Here is a 21,612-nt window from a genome sequence, read left to right on the forward strand (position 1 = left end):
ACTGCTTTGTCTTACTGTTATTGGCTGTTTCCTTGCTAACTTTTTAATAGTCCCACATTGATGGTGTCTCTTTTTTTCTATTTGTCATCTAACGTGCTGATTACAGTTTTGCTGCATCCTTCCTGCATATTCCGCCCGCCTTCATATACAAAATAAAAATGTCAAGGAACAAGTTGTGGTAGGGCTGAAAGGACTCTCAGGCCATATAAACAAAGGGTCTTGGCCTTGGGTTCAGTTGAATGGTTAACAGCTATTCAGTATAGCAGTCAACCAAGGTCATACATAAGAGAAGATAAAGTCTGATTGCAATGTATTAAACATAATAAATGCGTTAGTAACTAAAAGGATAACATCCCTTTTTTTTTTTTTTTTTTTTTTTTTGAGACGGAGTGCAATGGCGTGATCTCGGCTCACCACAACCTCCCCCTTCTGAGTTCAAGCGATTGTCCTGCCTCAGCCTCCCGAGTAGTTGGGATTATGGGCATGCGCCACCACGCCCGGCTAATTTTGTATTTTTAGTAGAGTTGGGGTTTCTCCATGTTGGTTAGGCTGGCCTTGAACTCCCGACCTCAGGTGATCCTCCCTCCTCGGCCTCCCAAAGTGCTGGGATCACAGGCGTGAGCCGCCGCGCGATAACACACCTTTTTAATGCTAGCTTGCCAACAGGGGTCGGAGTAAGAAGTAAAAATTTTTTTTTCATGTGAAGCATGTAAAATTTATACTTATGTAATAAAACCGGTTTTAGTTATAGAAGATAAGGAACATTGCCATTAAATATGTCAACTATCAAGTTGTTTCTCTTTTCTTTTTTCTTTTTTTTTTTTTTTTTTGAGACGGAGTCTCGCTCTGTCGCCCAGGCTGGAGTGCAGTGGCGCGATCTCCGCTCACTGCAACCTCCGCCTCCCGGGTTCACGCCATTCTCCTGCCTCAGCCTCCTGAGTAGCTGGGACTACAGGCGCCCTCCACCACGCCCGGCTAATTTTTTGTATTTTTAGTAGAGACAGGGTTTCACCGTGTTAACCAGCATGGTCTCAATCTCCTGACCTCGTGATCCACCGCCTTGGCCTGCCAAAGTGCTGGGATTACAGGCGTGAGCACATGTGCCCGGCCTCAAGTTGTTTTTCTTTTTCTTTTTTTTTTTGAGACGGAGTCTCGCTCTGTCGCCCAGGCTGGAGTGCAGTGGTGCAATCTCGGCTCACTGCAAGCTCCGCCTCCTGGATTCACGCCATTCTCCTGCCTCAGCCTCTCCGAGTAGCTGGGACTACAGGCGCCCGCCACCACCACACCCGGCTAATTTTTTTGTATTTTTAGTAGAGACGGGGTTTCACCGTGGTCTCGATCTCCTGACCTCGCGATCCACCCGCCTCGGCCTCCCAAAGTGCTGGGTACAAGCGTGAGCCACCGCGCCCGGCCCGAGTTGTTTTTCTATTAAGCGAAATAACAATAATTTACTAGGACTATTTGTGCGTGGTGGCTATTCAGTGGATACTGGTTGTAATTTTTATAGGTGAGTGCAGACGATTGCAATTTTGTTCTACTTTGATAAATGTGTCGGTTTCATAAATTTTATTCAGTTTTCATTTTTCCATAAAGTTTTATTGTTTTTGCTTATTTTAAGCTAGGAGTTTTTATTGTTGTTTTTGAGACAGGGTCTCACTCTGTCGCCCAGGCTGGAATGCAGTGGCACAATCACAGCTCACTGCATCCTCGGCCGCCTGAGCTCAGGGGATCCTCCTTAGCTCAGCCTCCCGAGTAGCTGGAACTACAGTCATGTGCCACCACACTGGCTAATTTTTTATTTTTTACAGACACGGGGTCTCACCTTGTTGCCTAGGCTGGTCTCAAACTCCTGGTCTCAAGCGATCTTCTCGCCTCAGCCTCCCAAAGTGCTGGGGTTACAGGCATGAGCCACTGAACCCAGCCTAAATTAGGAGTTGTTGTTTTGATAATTGACTTGTAATAGAAATGTTTACACGATTCAAGATTCATATTATAATATGTAATAGATAATGTGTTCGTGTGAGTTAAGCTTCAATAGAAGCAAAATGATGTCAAGCAAAATGTTTTCCTTTCATCCTTGTCCCTCAGCTACCCAGTTCCTCTCCATGTATGCAACCTGTCTTACTTTTTCTTTTGTATCCTTCCATAGATATTTCAGGTTTCTGAGGTTTTTAATACTTTGCCTTTCTGCTGTGTGCATTATAGGTGTTGTAGACTCGTACCAATCACTGTTCATTCACGCATTGTAGGACTTTTCTTGAATATTTTGAGGATAAAATATTAATTCAAAAGGAGTCAAATAGTCTAGTAGGAAAGTCAATCTAGTAGACGAGAGAAAAAGGTATAGAAAGAACTGTGAATGTGTGGTAGAAATTGCTCCTTACTGTTACAGACGTAAAAAAGTATACTAGAAGTTCAGTGAAAGGAGGAATTTACAAATCGAGTGGAGGATTGGAGAAGATTTGAGGTTGAGGTTATATTTGAGTGAATTTTAAAGATGAGGAGTTGAATATTTTAGGAAGAGGAAGTACTCTGAGCAGAAGCAGGACAAGAGGAAAGTAAAGGGTTTGTACAACATATATTTTTATTTAAAAAAACGAGTGCCAGGCACTGTGCTCAGTTTTGCAGATGCAATGGCAAATAAAACAGGCACAGACTCTTAATGGATGTCTTGCCTTATGGAGCTTACAGTCTAGCAGGGGAAATGGATATTAATCAAATAATCACACAGATGTAAAACCGCATCTGGTAAGTAGTATGAAGGAAAAATACCTAGTGCTCTGACTGTCAGTAGTGGAGGATTTAACCTAGGTGGAGAGGTGAGGGAAGGCTTTCTCAGAGGAAGTGATTCATGTACTGACACCTGAAGGATGATAAGTAGGCCAAGGGGAGAGAGAACAGCCTTCCAGGAGGGAACCTTCTAAGTGTGAGGGACGGAAAATACGTCAATGTGGCTGGAGCACAGAGAGCAAAGGTGATGCTGGTTTGAGATAAGATGGAAGAAGTGGACTGGGACCAAAGTGTAGGGAAGCCATTTTGAGTTGTAAGCAAGAAGGATTTGAGGTGTGGGGATTGGTGATATGATTATTTGGCATTTTAAGAGATTATTTCTGACTTTAGTATGGAGAACTAAATTGTTGGTTGGAAGGGGACCTTAGAAATATGGTAGGTCAATTAGGAAATAGGTAGTGGAGGAGATAGAAATGGACAGATTTAGTAAGTAAAATCTATAGAATTGGCAATACATTTGAAATAGGGATGAGGAAGAGGGAAGTGGTAAGGATGACTCCTAGTATTTGGCTCACATAATGTAGAGATCATTTGATCTAGATTTTTTTTTTGAGGTGAGGTCTTGATCTGTTGCCCTGGCTGGAGTGCAGTGGAATGATCATAGCTCACTGCAGCCTTGAACTCCTGGGCTCAAGTGATCCTCCCACTTCAGCCTTCTGTGTAGCTGGGACTACAGGCCTGTGCCACCATGCCCAGCTAATTTTTAATTTTTTTTTTGTAGAGATGTGGTCTCATTACATTGCCCAGGCTGGTGGGCTAGGTTTTGAAGAAATGGCAGTGAGTTCAGTTCTGGGAGAGCAGCATTTACAGTATTTTTGAGACAGAGATTTCAAATAGGCAGCTGTTGGAGGTTGGAGCTTAGAGGAGAGATCTGCACTGAAGATATAAAATAATACAGTTAGACTGAATGAAAGGAAGTAGTGGGAAATATTATAAAGCCATATTATGGGACTAGATATATCATGGAGGGCTTTGAAATAATAGCCTTCAGTCTATAGTTCGGGTTTTGTACTACAATCGTAAACCATAGAAGTTTGAACAGCAGAGTGACAAAGGCTGTACTTTAAAAAGACTAGGCCATAGATGAGTTGGAGAGGGCAGGGGTTAGTGCCTATACCAGAGATACTTAAGACCGGAACAGGTACGTCGAGCGAAGGAGATGGCTGGAGAGCTGTCGTCGAAAACAATATACATAGGTAGACAGCTGACTGGGTGAATGGGATGAGGAAGATGGAGGTGTCAAATGGATTTTCCCAGGAGCCTGGATAACAGAGAATGACAAGAAAAGGTTTAGGGTAGCATAAAACAGGGAAGTGGAGTTTGTTAATCTGTTTAGTTTTTTTTTTTTTTAAGTTCATGTTTTACATATCACCCCGTAGCATTAATTGTTTCAGTCATACTTGGCATCTGATGAGAATTCTGTAAAGTTCAGACTTAGATTTTTTTTTTTCTTTTTTTTTGGAGACAGAGTCTCGCTGTCGCCCAGGCTGGAGTGCAGTGGCGTGATCTCAGCTCACTGCAGGCTCCGCCCCCCGGGGTTCACGCCATACTCCTGCCTCAGCCTCCCGAGTAGCTGGGACTACAGGCGCCCGCCATCTCGCCCGGCTAATTTTTTTGTATTTTTAGTAGAGACGGGGTTTCACTGTGTTAGCCAGGATGGTCTCGATCTCCTGACCTCGTGATCCGCCCGCCTCGGCCTCCCAAAGTGCTGGGATTACAGGCGTGAGCCACCGCGCCCGGCCAGACTTAGATTTTAAGCTAGGTCTTCATGCTGCTTTTGCCATAACAAAATCCAGGTTGTGCATGGGACTGTGAGGCTATGGGTTGTTTTTAATTTATTAATTTGGTCTTTATTTTCCCTTTTTTTTTTTTTGAGACAGAGTCTTGCTGTGTTGCCCAGGCTGGAATGCAGTGGCACGATTTCAGCTCACTGCAACCTCTGCCTTCCGGGTTCAAGCAATTCTCCTGCCTCAGCCTGCCAAGTAGCTGGGACTACAGGAGCCTGCCACTACGTCCAGCTAATTTTTGTATTTTTAGTAGAGACAGGCTTTCACCATGTTGGCCAGGACAGTCTCGACCTCTTGACCTCGTGATCCGCCCGCCTCGGCCTCCTGAAGTGCTGGGATTATAGGTGTGAGCCACCATGCCCGGCCTATTTTCCCATTTCATACGAAGTTTCCAGTATCTGTTTCTAAAAAATAAAGACACTTAATGTAATCACAATATGGCTATCACATCTAAATGTAAATGTACATTAATTTCTTAATATCAAAAATGCAGTGTTCAAATTGCCAGTTATCTCATAATTGCTAAATGTTGCATTTTAAACTTATATTTTATATAATCAAGATCTATATAAGGGTCCCATGGCAAAGGTTGATATGTCTCTTAAGGCTGTTTTAGTCTATATATTCACTCACCATCTCCCCAACTTCCCATCTTATTTGTTGAGGAAACAAGTTTGTTTACTCTCAGCTCGATTTTGCTGATTTCATTATCATGGTGTTGCTTGACATGTTCTTCTGTCCTCTATTTCCTATTGAGGTTTGATCAATTTAGATTAGATTAGTTTTTTTTGCAAGTTATCTTTTACTAGAATCAATGGTTAAAGATGTGTTAGAAAATAAGAGCTACTAAGTTGTTATGTGGTACAGAAAGTGGTGGGTAAGCACTCAGCAGAGAGAGAAATAAAGGGAATTGGGTGGCCCTGGTTAAGAATAGCTTAATAGAGGTGATCTTAGAGAATGCGTGGGAAAAGAAAGCACATATAATACTATAAGCAAGAAGAACATCATCAAGGTAGAAAGGGAAATAGGAAGAATCAGATTTGGAGGGCTTTGAAAGCCAGGCAGAAGAATTTGCAGTTGGTGATGGTACTAAGTATGGAACTTCCAAAGGTTATAGAACTGGGATGAGATGTAGTAAAGGTGCTGTTTTAGAAAGACAGGTCTGGAAATAATTCAGATAGAGAGTTGAGGACTGAGTTTGGAGAATTTGGTTGGGGCAGAGGAAGGGTGGTCACCAAAAAAGGAAATGATACAGGATCAGTCCAGGGAAATAGGAAGATGTCGTAGAAGTTTGAGGAAGACAGGGCCGGGTGCGGTGGCTCACGCCTGTAATCCCAGCACTTGGGGAGGCCGAGGCAGGCAGATCACCTGAGGTCAGGAGTTTGAGACCAGCCTGGCCAACATGGTGAAACCCTGTCTGTATTCAAAATTCAAAAATTAGCCGGGTGTGGTGGTGCACGTCTGTAATCCCAGCTACTCGGGGGAGGCTGAGACAGGAGAATCGCTTGAACCCAGGAGGCAGAGGTTGCAGTGAGCTGAGATTGAGCCACTGCACTCCAGCCTGGGTGACAGAGTGAGACTCCGTCTCAAAAAAAAAAAAAAGAAAAGGAAGTTTGAGGAAGAGGTTGTCAATAGTGTCAATGTGAAATTGGAATTTATAAGAATTGGGGAGTAGGCATAGGGAAATATTAAATATTTCATAGTGAATTATTGATATTATTCTCTTGAGTTATTTAGACAGTATTTGCTATTTTGGGGACATGTTCCTTCCCCATTTAATCCCTTTTCCTTTCTTTTCTTTCTTCCTTTTTTTTTTTTTTTGAGACAGGGTCTCACTTTGTCACCCAGGCTGGAGTGCAGTGGTGTGATTTTGGCTCACTGCTTCCTCTGCCTCCTGGGCTCAAGCATTCCTTCTGCCTCAGCCTCCCAAGTAGCTGGGATTACAAGCGTGCACCACCACACCTGGCTACTTTTTTGTATTTTTACTAGAGTTGGGGTTTCGCCATGTTGCCCAGGCTAGTCTTGAACTCCGAGTTCAGGCGATCTGCCCACCTTGCCTTCCCAAAGTGCTGGGATTGCAGGGGTGAGCCACCGCGCCCGGCCCTTTCATTGAATCTTATGTTTTGGTCTTATAAGTGCCTTAAAGTATTTTATAATACGAGCAGATAGGAAAAACATTGGGAATGCTTCAGTTTTATTGTGAATGCATGGGATACTGGAAACAAATAGTTCTCTTTTTTTAAATCTGTGCCCTGCAGTGAAACAGTAGAGTACCAGCGAATGGTAAATGAACAGGTGGTGAGGGAACTGGATACTTGATCTCTCTTTGGGCCTCTTGCACTAACTCGTGGTTGAAATCCCGGAGAAGGACTAGGTGACCTTTAAGGGTCTTCCTGAATGCTGACATTCTGTGACTCTGGAGTTGATTTCTCAGGTTAACTGAAGCATAGGTCCCAGCCTTCTACTGCTTTTGGGTAGTTTGACTAAAGTAGAGAAGAGATTTTTTAAAAACATACAAACCAGGCAGGCATAGTGACTCGAACCTGTAACCCCAGCTACTAGGAAGGCTGAGATGGGAGTATCACTTGAGTCCAGGAGTTCAAGGCTGCAGTGCGGTATGATTGTGCCACTGCACTCCAGTCTGGGTGACAGAGTGAGATGTTGTCTAAAAAAATTTAAAATACACAAACTAAAAGTTTAAAATTGTTTATGAGAAATTGTTATTGTTTGTATAGAAGAGCTATTTTCATACCCTCTTTATTTTGGAAGTGTAAACCTTTGTATTTACTGAAGAGTCAACGAACTCGCCTTATTGATAGCTTCTCTTTATAAATTCTAATAGTTGAACCTAGATGCTATCGAGGGGATTATTTGATTTGGTAAAATGAGATTGGTGATTTTTTTATTGTATAAGTCATATCCAGCAAGTAGGCTGAGGATCTAAGGTAGTTTGTGTTTACTAAAATTTTTCATAAACTTTAGAGCTGCTAGGATTAAAGTTTCTGTTTTATGTAAAATATAATTCTTTTTGATGACAGCATTGCCCATATGAAAACGGTACATCTCAACTTTTTGGTATAAAAATATCAAATATAAACAAAAGTAGAGGAAATAGTTTGATGAACTTCCTTATACCCATCACCAAGCTTTGCCAGTGATTAATTTATGGCCAGTCTAGTTTCATGTTTCTATCACACAGTCTCCCACTCCATCTCTGGATATTTCAAAGCAATTCCCAGATATCATTATTTCATCCATAAACGTTTCAGTATTATCTCTAAGATATAAGGATTTTTTTTTTTTTTTTGTATCTTTTGATGTTTTAAGAAGCCTGTTTGAGGAAATACTACAATTTAAAATTTTGGTCACTGATGAAACGGTTGGCAGTTATTTTTAATGTTATTTATTCTGTTAGTATCCCATCCTGAAACTTTAGCCATTATTTGGAAATACTTGTGTTATTTTAAAATATATAACTTCATTATTTAAAAACATATAGCCTGAAGTTTGGGTACTTTTTAATATTTAAGAAAAAATTATTTATTTGGCCTGTTTTTCATCTTTTTAGATACGTGCTTTTCAACATGCCTTCAGCACTAATGACTGCTCCAGGAATGTCTACATTAAGAAGAATGGCTTTACTTTACATCGAAATCCCATTGCTCAGAGCACTGATGGTGCAAGGACCAAGATTGGTTTCAGTGAGGGCCGCCATGCATGGGAAGTGTGGTGGGAGGGCCCTCTGGGCACTGTGGCAGTGATTGGAATTGCCACGAAACGGGCCCCCATGCAGTGCCAAGGTTATGTGGCATTGCTGGGCAGTGATGACCAGAGCTGGGGCTGGAATCTGGTGGACAATAATCTTCTACATAATGGAGAAGTCAATGGCAGTTTTCCACAGTGCAACAATGCACCAAAATATCAGGTGAGAAACGGGTTTTTCTCAAGTATGGGCCTTTGTCAAATCACGCCTTAATTTGTTTTAAATTTACAAATTTTTATATAGGAGTTTTGTTTGTCTTTTTGGTAATTTTTATCTTTATTTATTTTTATTTTTTCAAATACCCAGACTTCAAGGAGATTTTTTTTTTTTTAATGTTAGGAGGTTATAGTTAATTTTGTTGGGTGTTATATTTTGATTTTGGCTATGCAGAAAAATATTCTCTTTTTTTTTAGACAGAATCTCGCTGTGTCGCCCAGGCTAGAGTGCAGTGGTGCGACCTCGGCTCACTGCAACCTCCGCCTCCCGGGTTCATGCCATTCTCCTGCCTCAGCCTCCCGAGTAGCTGGGATTACAGGCGCCTGCCACCATGCCCGGCTAATTTTTGTATTTTTAGTAGAGACGGGGTTTCACCATCTTGGCCAGGCTGGTCTCGAACTCCTAACCTCGTGATTCACCTGCCTTGGCTTCCCAAAATACTGGGATTACAGGCGTGAGCCACCACGCCCAGCCTCAAGGAGATTTTTTGACCATTTTTAAATAAATATATAAATGATCTATCTTAATACTTGCTTCCTAATACAACTTTAAGCAGCCTATTTTTGCTCCAGATCAGGGGTTGGCAAACCTTTTTGTAAGGGCCAGGTAGTAAATCTTTAAGGCTTTGCAGTCCATATGGTCTCTGTCACAACTTTTTTTTTTAATGTCATTTTCAAGGTAAGGATCCATCACAAGTTTCAACTTTTATTTATAGTACAAAAGCAGTCATCGATAATATGTAAATGAATAAACATGGCTGTATTCCATAGACCTTATTTATGGGCTGCAGGACAGATTTGGTCCAGGGGCTGTAGTTTGCCAGTTCATGCTCTATATCAAGCTTGTCCAACCCACAGCCTGCATGCAGCCCACGATGGCTTTGATTGCGACCCAATGCAAATTCATAAACTTACTTAAAACATTATGAGTTTTTTTGCAATTTTTTTTTTAAAGCTGATCAGCTATCTTTAGTGTTAGTGTATTTTATGTGTGGCCCAAAACAATTCTTCCAGTGTGGCCCAAGGAAGCCAAAGGATTGAATACCCCTGCTCTAGATAGTCATCTTTCCTATATCACAGCACATCCAAATCTTTTTCTAGGCTCCTTACCCCAGTAAATACAGCTCTGTGCATGCACATGAGTGTGTACCCTCTGTTTGTGGATTCAAAGCCCCTGGAGGCATCAGTGATTTCTGTAGAGACAGGCAAATTCAGGCTAACTGCTGTATTTTTTATTCTTTTCATCTTAGGCTTAAGGCATACTCATTTGACTCAAGTTAAAATTATAGTTCCTATTTGTAAAAGCCATATTTATTACTATAGACTCAACAGGGTGTAATATACAATAATCTGATAAGAAATTGGAAGTCTTTAAAGAACTATAGATTGCATATTTCAGAGCCACCTGTGGCGTGAAAGTTCTAGCCTCAGTAATGACCTCAAGTCAGGCATACTAAAGCAGAAGAACCAAAAATACATCCCATTTTCTGAGGTATAAAAGCTGGAAGGATTTTTTTCATGGAATGTTTACTCACTATCCTTTTAGGCTCTGCAGATACTATAAGGAGAAGGGTGTGTAGACTTTATCACTAAAAAGGAAGTCCTGTTGCTACCCTTGTAATGATTTTGTAAGTGAAAGTCCTTAAGTCTGTTTTTCAGAGAACGTACTCTATGGTTTCAGTCCTTTTAAATTTGTTGAGATTTGTTTTATTCTAATATGTGGTCTGTCTGGATGAGTGTCCCATGTGTGCTTGAAAAAATGTATATTCTTTTGCTGAATGGAATATTCTGTAAATGAGAATTAGGTGAAGTCGCTTGATAATGTTCAAGTCTTATATAGTGTTACTGATTTTTTTCTACCCCTTCTATTATTTACTGAGAGGAGTATTGAAATCTCCATCTATGCTTGCTAATTTGTCTCTTCTTTTAGTTCTGTCAGTGTTTGTTTCATGTATTTTGGAGCTCTGTTACTACTGGTGCATGTACATTTCTAATTGTTATATCTCCCTGCCTGATTTACTCTTTTACTATGAAATGACCTCCTTTGACTCTAGTAATCCTCTGTCAATCTGTCTTTGTATTTAAAGTGGAGCTCCTACACAGCATATAGTTGGATCTTGATTTTTATCTAACCCAGTCTCTGTCTCTGACTTTTTTTTTTTTTTTTTGAGACGGAGTTTCACTCTTGTTGCCCAGGCTGGAAGTGCAGTGGCGCGATCTCGGCTCACCGCAACCTCCACCTCCCAGGTTCAAGTGATTCTGCTGCCTCAGCCTCCCGAGTAGCTGGGATTAGAGGCATGTACCACCACGCCCGGCTAATTTAATTTTATATTTTTTTAGTAGAGAAGGGGTTTCTTTTTTTTTTTTTTTTTTTTTTTTTTTTTTTTTTGGAGACAGAGTTTCACTCTTGTTGCTCAGGCTGGAGTGCAATGGCGTGATCTCGGTTCACCGCAACCTCTGCCTCCCGGGTCCCGGTTCAAGCAGTTCTCCTACCTCAGCCTCCTGGGTAGCTGGGATTACAGGCATGTGCCACCACACCCAGCTAATTTTTGTATTTTTAGTAGAGACAGGGTTTCACCACGTTGGCTAGGCTGGTCTCGAACTCCTGACCTCGTGATCCGCCTGCCTCGGCCTCCCAAAGTGTTGGGGCTCACGCCTGGCGAGATGGGGTTTCTCCATGTTGGTCAGGCTGGTCTCGAACTCCCAACCTCAAGTAATCCACCCGCCTTGGCCTCCCAAAGTGCTGGGATTACAGGCGTGAGCCACTGCGCCCAGCTTCAGTCTCTGACTTTTAAGTGTTTAGTTAATTTACCTTTAATGTAAGTGTGGGACTGCTTGATGTTGTCCTTATCTCTGCCTCTAAAACTATGTTCTTGTTTTTTCCCCAACCTTGTTTCTCTCTAATCTTTGCATTCAATAATTTCTTTTCCTTTTTTTTTTTTTTTTTTTTTTTGAGATAGGGTCTCGCTCTGACACCTTGGCTGGAGTGGTGCAGTGGCGCGATGATCTTGGCTCGCTGAAACCTCTGCCTCCCAGGCTCAAGCGATCCTCCCACCTCAGCCTCCAGAGTAGCTGGGACTACAGGTGCTCCCCACCAATGCCTGGCTAATATTTGTATTTTTTGTAGAGACAGGGTTTTGCCATTTTGCCCAGGCTGGTCTCGAACTCCTGAGCTCAAGCAGCTGCCTGCCTCAGTCTCCCAAAGTGCTGAGATTACAGGCATGAACCACCGGGCTTGACCTAAATTAGATAATTTCTGTTGTTCTGTCTTAAAGGTTATAAATTTTTTTCTTTTGCCATCTCACCTCTGCTATTGAACTGGGCTAGTAAATCTTGCTTATTGTACACTTCAGCTTTAGAATTTTCTTTTTCTTTTCTTTTTTTTTTTTTTGAGACAGAGTCTCGCTCTGTCGCCAGGCTGGAGTGCAGTGGCACGATCTGGGCTCACTGCAGCCACCGACTCCTGGGTTCAAGCGATTCTTCTGCCTCAGCCTCCCAAGTAGCTGGGACTACAGGTGCATGCTACCATGCCCAGCTAAGTTTTGTATTTTTAGTAGAGATGAGGTTTCCCCATGTTGGCCAGGATGGTCTTGATCTCTGGACCTTGTGATCTGCCTGCCTCGGCCTCCCAAAGTGAAAGTGCTGGGATTACAGGCGTGAGCCACCGCACTGGGCCTGGTTCTTTTTTAGAGTAAATTTCCTTTTTGAGATTCTTTATTTATTATACTATATTTTTGAAAAATTCTTTGGACATATTTATAATAGCTGCTTTGAAGTCTTTACCAGATCCAACACTTAGGCCCACTTGAGTTCAGCTTCTATTGATTGCTCTTTTTTCCCCTAAATATGAATCACGCTTTCCTGTTTCTTTTCATATCTAGTAATTTTTTTATTGCAACCTAGATGTGTAGATAATATGTAGTAGTAACTCCTGAATGTTTCGTTTCTAGAAACTGCTTTATTCTTCTGAAAAGTATAGGTTTTCTTGTTTTAGTAGGCAGTTAACTTGCCTATACTCAAACTATAAACTCTGTCTCATGTGATGTGTAGTAGCTAATGTCTGCTCAGTTTTTTCAGCTCTGCTGCTTTTTCAGTCCTGGGGGTTTACCCTGTGCCTTTGTAATATAGCGGTCACTCAGGGATTTGGGCAGTTAATTCTCAGATTTTGGGGTTCATCCTTTCTGTGGTTCTGTTGCTTCTGGAGTTCCTCCTCTTAAGTTTCCAGTTGCTCTGTCATCTCCCACGTTTTACCCCCTGGCACCTAAAGATGGTAAGACTTCTGCTTTCTCCACCCTGTGCTTTGTGCGTGCTGCGTGCTGCGTGCTCAAAGGTGAAGCAAGTTTGCAGATTTCACCAGGAGTAATTGTTACTTAGTTTCAACTTCTGTAAAATAGGGATAATTCCTAGGATTAGTGTGAGGATTAAATGGGATAATACAAATACGACACAACACAAATACCCAACAAAATTAGCTTTTCATTTCTACTTTGTTAATATTTTGTTGGTAGGAGTGGTGGTGATGATGATTTGGAGGTTCTTAGATCCATAAAATGGGGTGTGGGTTAATCTGTGAGGTGGGCGAAGGGAGGAAAAAAGCAGATGTTGGCAGTTACTGTTAACAGGAAATACAGTGAAGGAAAGTAAATGACAGTAGCAGGGGTTATCATAATCAGGTAGAATTAAATTTTGATTGCAAACATTAGGACTTTCTGTTTCCAATTTTGTAGATGCAACATTTTTTTATAAATGCAAACTGTAAAGATGAAACATCCTTTTTTTTTTTTTGCTTACTTTTCCAAATGGGAAAAAACTGGATATATTCTGCTTCCAGTTTCATTTAATAATCAAAAAACTGGATATATTCTGCTTCCAGTTCCATTTAATAATCAGTGCTGCTGTTTTTTATAACAAACAGGTGTTTCGGAGTTGTGAACCACAAATTGACTTATTTAATAAGCCTATTCTATATTCTACATTAGAATTTGTAGCCAGATTGGATTATTCATGATTCCACATTACATGTGGAACTGCTTCGTAAACTTTAAAAGCTATGTGTCTTACTATGGTGATGTTTAAAATTGTGGTGAAACATACCTATTTATTATTTTAACCATTTGTAAGTATACAATCAGTGGCATTAAATACATTCACACATGTTGTGTAACCATCACCTCTCTCTGTACCCAAAACGTTTTCCTCACCCCAACGTAATCTCTATTATGTTCATTCCCTATTTCCTTCATTCCCTACCCCTGGTAAACTCTGTTCTACAACTATATGTATTTGACTATTCTAGATACTTTATATAAATGGAATCATACCATTTAGCCTTTTGTGTCTGGCTCATTTCACTTAGCATAATATTTTCAGGGTCTATCTATGTCGTAGCACATATCAAAATTTCATTTCTGTTTATGGCTGAATAATATTCCGTTTATGGCCGGGCGCGGTGGCTCACGCCTGTAATCCCAGCACTTTGGGAGGCCGAGGCAGGCAGATCATGAGGTCAGGAGATCGAGACCATCCTGCTAACACGGTGAAACCCCGTCTCTACTAAAAATACAAAAAATTAGCCTGGCATGGTGGCGGGTGCCTGTAGTCCCAGCTACTGGGGAGGCTGAAGCAGGAGAATGGCGTGAACCCGGGAGGCGGAGCTTGCAGTGAGCTGAGATCACACCACTGCACTCCAGCCTGGGCGACAGAGTGAGACTCCATCTCAAAAAAAAAAAAAAAAAAAATTCTGTTGTATGTATAGTATAGTAATTTGAGAAGCTGATTTAGAGTGCTCTTTTTGGTAAAATATGTCGTTATAGATTTTAGTGTTAACCTTAAGAAAAACCTTTAAACAAAGAGTAAATAAAATCAATCTAGGGAGTGTTCAGGTGGAACATTTAAATTGTAAGTAATTAAATGTAGATTCCATGTGAGTCTTAAAAACAAAACTATCAAAATAAGCATTTATGATGTGTTACCCAGGCTGGAGTGCAGTGGGCAGTGGTGCAATACCGGCTTTGCGCCGTCACACCCAGCTAATTTTTGTATTTTTAATAGAGATGGGTTTTCACCATATTGCCCAGGCTGGTCTTGAACTCCTGGGCTCAAGCAATCTGCCCGCCTCCGCCTCCCAAAGTGCTGGGATTACAGGCGTGAGCCACCACGCCCGGCCAGATGTATGTCCTTTTTTTATAGATGTTTCTTCCTGACTAGAAAGCTTCCCTTCTGATTTTTCTAGATAGCTTTCAGGATAATATTCTTAATGTTTTCAGCTTCTTGATTTATGTCTTGTTTCTTCTACCTATGCCCTTGGCAGATTTTCTTCTAACCTTTTGATGTCTGTTTGCAGATAGGAGAAAGAATTCGAGTCATCTTGGACATGGAAGATAAGACTTTAGCTTTTGAACGTGGATATGAGTTCCTGGGGGTTGCCTTTAGAGGACTTCCGAAGGTCTGCTTATACCCAGCAGTTTCTGCTGTATATGGCAACACAGAAGTGACTTTGGTTTACCTTGGAAAACCTTTGGACGGATGACAGTGGCTTGCTTGTGATGACAGACAGAATGGAGGAGAGATCTGCTTATGGGAAGTAGAACCATGAAGTGACTGTCACACGTGCATGTCCAAGAAACGTCCTGAAAACACATGGAGTCGTAAACTGGAGAAGCAGCTCTACAGCAGAGATTATCTTCGTGTTTCCTCTTTCTACTGGGCCAGAAAAATCCTCAGGGTTGCAGTTGGTTGAGTGGGCAGTTGACATATGCATGTTGCACCCGATGTTGTCTCTAAGTTAGCAATGTGTTATTTCCAGCTTTAAAGGTGAGATTGTAGAGATGCTGTCAAAGGGATAAGATAAGGAAATAGCAAGATTTTTAAGTAGTGTGTTTGTGAAGACTGATCCCATTTTACAACTGCCTGTTCTTTCTCCAGTCCCTTTTTTTCCAGCCAGCTTGACTATTAGAAAAGTATGAAACTGGTTGGGTTTTATTTAATATTTTTAATATATTGAGAAGCATGGTCTGCTTGGACTGCACTTCTCTAAAAGTGAGATATAAAATTGTGCAGCTATTTTAAAAGTTGTATATACAATATGTGTGTAAAAAAAAAACTGTAAAAAAAAAAAAGGACAAACAGGTTGCTTTGTTCTAGTTCTAATTTCTTAAAAGCCACTACATGGTTACAAAATTGGAATAACATTTGGGGACAGCTGGGTTAACTACAAAGAAGAGGATTTTAAGAGGAGATGTGTTGTATTGACTCATTTTGTATTATTTTTGGCTTACAGTTCCCATAGCTGTTAGAGTCTGGTTTGTTTTTGTTTTTACTCAAAATTATAGTAAAGATCTCTCGATCTCCTGGCTAAAGATTGAAGGAAGGCAAATCTATTTCTAATTATACAGGTATCAGTAAGGATGCTCTCAGCATAATAGTAATGGGTATCTTTTGGTATCCAGTTTTATTTTTGGCCTTCTAAGGAAGTGTGTCATAACACAGAATATTGCCATTTGCTCTTGTAGGCCTCAAATATGAAAGCTATTAGTCATAGAGCCTAGGAAAAAAAGAATTGATTAATGGTCCTTTTATTTTGTAACCTTATAAATGCTGTAGATATTATCAAAAAAATTTTAATTTCATATTGTTTACATCATACAACTAATCTAAGCCTCAAACTCGTTATTGGGGCTATAAAGAAAACGTTTACTTACCCACCTGAAACAGGTTAAGAATATTCTTAATCTCATTATAGATAATTGCCCCCATGGGACTTGAAATACAACACCTTGTGCTGAAAACTTCAGGTTGGCAATATTTGAAGGTTTCATTGTAGAAGAGTTTAACATTAACTCCTATTTTGACTTACAAATCTTATTTCTCATCACTAAAATGCTTTTGAATTAATAATCCAACCCACATGAGCTGAGAGTTTTTCTTTTGTTAGAAAAGAAACAGACATCTTTCTGTATGAAAGTATAAATTGTATGGTTTTAGATACGTAAGAATTGACAAAAGCGAGTGAAATCTTTGTACTTCTGAGTTCTTGCTGTATGTATGTTTTGTTTTAAATCTAATTAGGGACACTCAGCAGCTGGCCGGGATTCTTGGATTGCTCCTTGGGAGTTAAGATTGTCAGTACTCCTGTGAAGCAAGGGATTTCAGCCATAGAACAAAGATTTATTGTTGCACCTGAAAAGTTTACAAGTATTTATTGTGTGTTTGATACATTGCTTGAAAAGATGAAATCTGTTAAAGATTCTTTTCGATGTCCAGGTTAAGAAGAAACCTCCTTGTCTTGAGTGAAATTTTAGGTTAAACTTACTAGAGAATATAGATGGTATAGAAATTGATTTTTCTTGGTGTAGAACAACTCAATTTGGCAAAGTTTAAAATTTGATTAAACAAGAGAAGTGGTTCAGGTTGAAGATGGACTTGTTAGAAAGTGATCAAGTCCTTTAAGTACTTGTTTCTTTTTCAGGTTGTGATGTGGCCATTCTGAATTTTGTTGTGAGTTTGGTTTATAATTGTCTGTTTTTTCTTGTTAGTAAACATTGATTTGCAACAGTTTTGAAGGTGCTGAGTGGAAAACCGAAACACATGGTTATTGCATATTGTACCTAGAATGAAATAATTGCCTCAATATTTAACAACAAGCCATTCTTAAAGATTTAAATTCCTGAATATCCCATTTGCAAATCATATGCAATTGAAGTTAACAGCATGAGCATCTGGGTAATGAAGAGCCTTCATTTACGTAAATTTGTCACTGAAAACCAGTAGTAGCTCTACAAAATATTAAACTGCTACAGTGTGCAAGGAAATGGAATATCTTTGTCATTGGTGCTGAGAAGAGCATTTATGTAGAAGACAGTTGCGCCTGAAGATTGAGTATAAATCATTCAAACCAGTGGTTCTCAACGTTGGCTGTATACACTTTGTAGTCACTTTGGAATGTTTGAAGACGCATCGATGCTTGGGTTCCGTATGCCAAGATTCTGATGTTGGTCTGGAATATGAGCTGGTCATAAGGATTTTAAAAAACTTTCTGGTCATTTCAGTATGCTGCCAAGGTTGAGAACCACTGTCCTAAAATTCACCTTGAATTTTCTCATCTGCAAAATAGAAAAAAAAAAAAAAAAAATCCTTGCTCCCTCCCTTCACTACCTCACAAGGATATTGAGGGTAAAGGAGAAAACAATGGGGAAGTGCTTGTGCTGTGGATGAAAAGTGCTATTAAAAGTCAAAGGAGTGTTCTGTTTCAATTCATAGTATGATCAGGGAAAGTGTAACTGACTATGTTGACTTGGGAAACCTGGAGCACTTTTTTGGTTCATTAATGAAGCATGCAGATGTGGAAGCAGACGTTACTATTATCCCTACTATGGTCTTCTGTCATACTGAGACAGGCTGTTTTAATTACCTGGTTTTACATAGGAAAGACGAAATATTAAGGCTTAAAGTTTGTAATGGTCAATGGCTCATAATTCATTAAATCTTTTCATACAAGGAATTTGTGGTTAATGTCATTTCATAGTTGCCATTATTTTCTCATTATTTGACTTGAATGTTAAGCCATTTATTTCATCTCCCTCATTCACATAAAGTGTAGATACAGATTCAATAAGACACCTAAAGAAACTAAGATTTACCCAGTTAATATTTGAAATCATTGTTCAGTGATTAGGCATTTTCTGCCTTTTAGAATTATTTGACTGGAGAAAGAGTTTCAAAAATAGCAAAGCCCTAAACCATAAAGAAACTACTATTGTATAATGAACTTTGTTTGTTTTTGGAGACAGGGTTTCACTCTGCTGCCTAGGCGGGTCTTGAACTCCTGGGCTCAAGCACTCTTCCTGCCTCAGCCTCCCAAGTAGCTGGGATTACGGGTGTGTGCCACTGTACCCAGCTTTAACTTTTAAATCCCCAAACTATGTAGATTGTCATATTAATATTAATTTTTTGGGTTACTTTGAAGAAGCGAGTAGTTTGAAGAGATAGAAACTTAGGGAGTGGTGTGCGTGTTTGTTTTTTGGAGACAGAGTCACCCAGGCTGGAGTGCACGATCTTGACTCACTGCAACCTTTGCCTCTCAGGTTTCAGCGATTCTCATGCCTCAGCCTCAGCCTCCCGAGTAGCATGTGCCACCACACTTGGCTAATTTTTTTTTTTTTTTTAGATGGAGTCTTGCTCTGTTGCCCAGGCTGGAGTGCGGTGATGTGATCTCAGCTCACTGCAACCTTTGCCTCCCGGGTTCAAATGATTCTCCTGCCTCAGTCTCCCAAGTAGCTGGGATTACAGGCAGCTGCCACCATGCCTGGCTAATTTTTGTATTTTTAATAGAGACGGGGTTTCACCATGTTGGCCAGGCTGGTCTCGAACTCCTGACCTTGTGATCCACCCACCTAAGCCTCCGAAAGTGCTGGGATTACAGGCGTGAGCCACTGTGCCCGGCCCTAATCTTTGTATTTTTAATAGAGGGGGTTTTGCCATGTTGGCCAGGCTGGTCTCGAACTCCTGGCCTCAAGCCATCCACCCACCTCGCCTCCCAAAGTGCTGGGATTACAGGCGTGAGTGACCGTGCTGGGCCAGAAATTTAAGGGGTTTTAAAGGTTAGCATTGAAAAGATCACTTTCCAGAAATCGAGACCACCACAGTTCCACAACTGGGACTGTGGTAGATAATCAGGACCACTTCGAAGGCTTTATTAGGAGCAGGCCACACCCAGCCCAAATGCTGTCCTCAAAAAACATTCCTCAGTTTCTCTAGCTGAATGTAATCTCTCCTTGAAATTTCCCTAGTATTATATATCTATAGTTGACTCATGCTGTATTTATTTATACCTTGTTTAAAATTATTTATTGATTATTTCTTGGTGTCATATCGCCCCAAACTGGGACAGGATCTCTGATGGACTCATCTTTGTGCCACAACATGTAAGCCCAATAGGCAGGTGCTCACATATCTGCTGAAGGAACAGAGAAAGAACTACGGAGAAAGACAAAAGCTCCTCTGAAGTTTTAGACTATAGAAGCAAAAGTTACAGTAGCAAAAGATGAATGAGAAATTCTGTTCTAGTCCATGTGAAGCAGGAAGGAAAGGGTTGCAAACTTGAGGCTAGTAAGGAAGAAATAATTACTGTGAATGCATTTAGCCATTCCCCTCTACTCAAAAATACTGGTAAACTCTGATTTTTATATTTGTTTAGAATTTAAATTAGAATTCTGTATCTTTATTTTTTGGAATTCTGTTGTTTTGCCTTAGTTTCTTAATAAAAAGTTAAACATTAACCACCTGTGATTGCTTACATTTAAAGAACATTTTTACACATTGGTCAGAAAGACAAATTGGGGTGCCTTAATGGCCAAAGGTGGTGATGGAATTTACCTATACATTCCATGGCTTTAATAATAGAATCCACATTCCCCATGTTTAGAATGGAAAGTGGACAGCGAACAGTAATTCACTAGGATCTTATTTCCCAATTGCCTCTACCGCCCCCCCACCCCACCCTCCTGCTGCCATTTGTTGGATAATGCAGTTGTTTGCCAAGAATTAGAAGAGAGAGGCATGCTGTTCCTGAACTGGCTGAATAAATGGCTCCTGTGATCCAAAAGCTTAAAAGAGAATCAGTTGATTATGTTGCTAAACAAGTTGCCTAATATGTTAAAGTTCATACAAAGCATTTTAATTTTTTTTTTTTTTTTTTGAGACAAAGTCTTGCTCTGTCACCCAGGCTGGAGAGCAGTTGATGTGATCTCGGCTCACTGCAACCCCCACCTCAGGTGATCCGTGTGCCTCGGCCTCCCAAAGTGCTGGGATTACAGGCCTGAGCCACTGTGCCCGGCCCAAAGCATTTAAGTTTTGTAAAAGAAAAATAGGTGTAAATGTTCTGTATTTGCCGCTTTGTTTAGTGGAAAGAGACTCCAGAGACAGCTTTACCAGCCTGTTGTCCTGATTTCTTTTTTGGATCCTCCCCCGAACTGTTTGCTTCTTCTTTAATGTGTTCACTAAAATGCTGTTGAGAGCAACATGTTCTCTAGTCTTCAGAATATAGTTTGCTGAAAGAAGTAGCCCTTTAAGATTTAAGATTGTTATTCAGCTTTTCAATGTAGGATTTCATGATGAGTGGCTCAAGAAGTAGGAATCATTTGGGGAGTTTCCTTAGGTCACCCTGTTGATAGTGCTTAATTTCTGTTTCTTTTAAGGCAGGAAAACATTAAGATTAGGGAAGTCAAGTCCTGTCTATGATATGATATGATACTTGTACACCATATTATATTTCTGCCCCCTTTCCTCTATAAATAAAATGGGGATAAAATCAAGTAATGGTTTTGAGGTCATAGCTCCCTTGAGAACGTCTCCCTGAAATAATGTATTAAAATTCTAGCGTCTCAGGTTAGATTCATTAGAGGCATATTGTAGTGGGAATAGACCAGATATCTTCATTTTAATGTAGCTAACTTGTTCATATTCCCAACCCACGTTTAAAGGGCATATTCATCCGTGCCCCCTTGTTGGTCATCTTCACCTTTGAAGGAAAGGAGGCTTAAGGTTGGAATGACAGTTGTTGATGACATCTCTAACACCTCAATAGGCCAAAGAGTGATATAGTTCATGATCAAATTGCCCAGAACAGCGTGGACAGAGGGCTACTTGCTAAAAGACGTGTTGGTAGCAAAGACGCTGCTCTGAGCAGAGACTGGTGGCAAAGCCCAGCGCAATCCACCCTTCTGAGCACAGCCTACGGGAACTTCAGTGCCGATGGAGTCACGGAGCTAACGGTGACTCCGTAGGCCACTCTAGGTTTTACGTGGCCATAGTTGAGCTGCTGAAATTTTGAAGGATCTCCCTGCCCACCCAGCTACTAGTCATCCACTTGGTAATGTAGAAAGAATGAAAAAGGCAGGAAAGATAATTCATCAAATTATTTTCTAACATCCATTATATACCAGGCTTTTACCAGGTGCTAGAGATGGAAAGATGAGAAGGAAAAAACGAAGCTGCTCACAGGCTTCTGTGAAAGCAAATGTGGAAACAGACCACCGTGAAACTGAGGCAACTGCTTTAA

The 21,612-nt window shown here is 40.6% G+C and overlaps 1 protein-coding gene across 1 annotated transcript in view; it reads left to right on the forward strand.

The window, feature by feature from the left end:
* Positions 1–18,054, forward strand: part of FBXO45 (F-box protein 45) — a 19,314-nt gene extending 1,260 nt beyond the window's left edge. The window contains exons 2-3 of the mRNA XM_003280112.4: positions 8,146–8,502; positions 14,899–18,054. Of these exons, the coding sequence (XP_003280160.2) occupies positions 8,146–8,502; positions 14,899–15,084 (543 nt within the window). The 3' untranslated portion in view covers positions 15,085–18,054. The remainder of the gene's footprint in view (positions 1–8,145; positions 8,503–14,898) is intronic.
* Positions 18,055–21,612: the final 3,558 nt, after the last annotated feature.

This window comes from Nomascus leucogenys, chromosome 11 (genome assembly GCF_006542625.1).
Source record: "Nomascus leucogenys isolate Asia chromosome 11, Asia_NLE_v1, whole genome shotgun sequence".
Classification (NCBI taxonomy): domain Eukaryota; kingdom Metazoa; phylum Chordata; class Mammalia; order Primates; family Hylobatidae; genus Nomascus; species Nomascus leucogenys.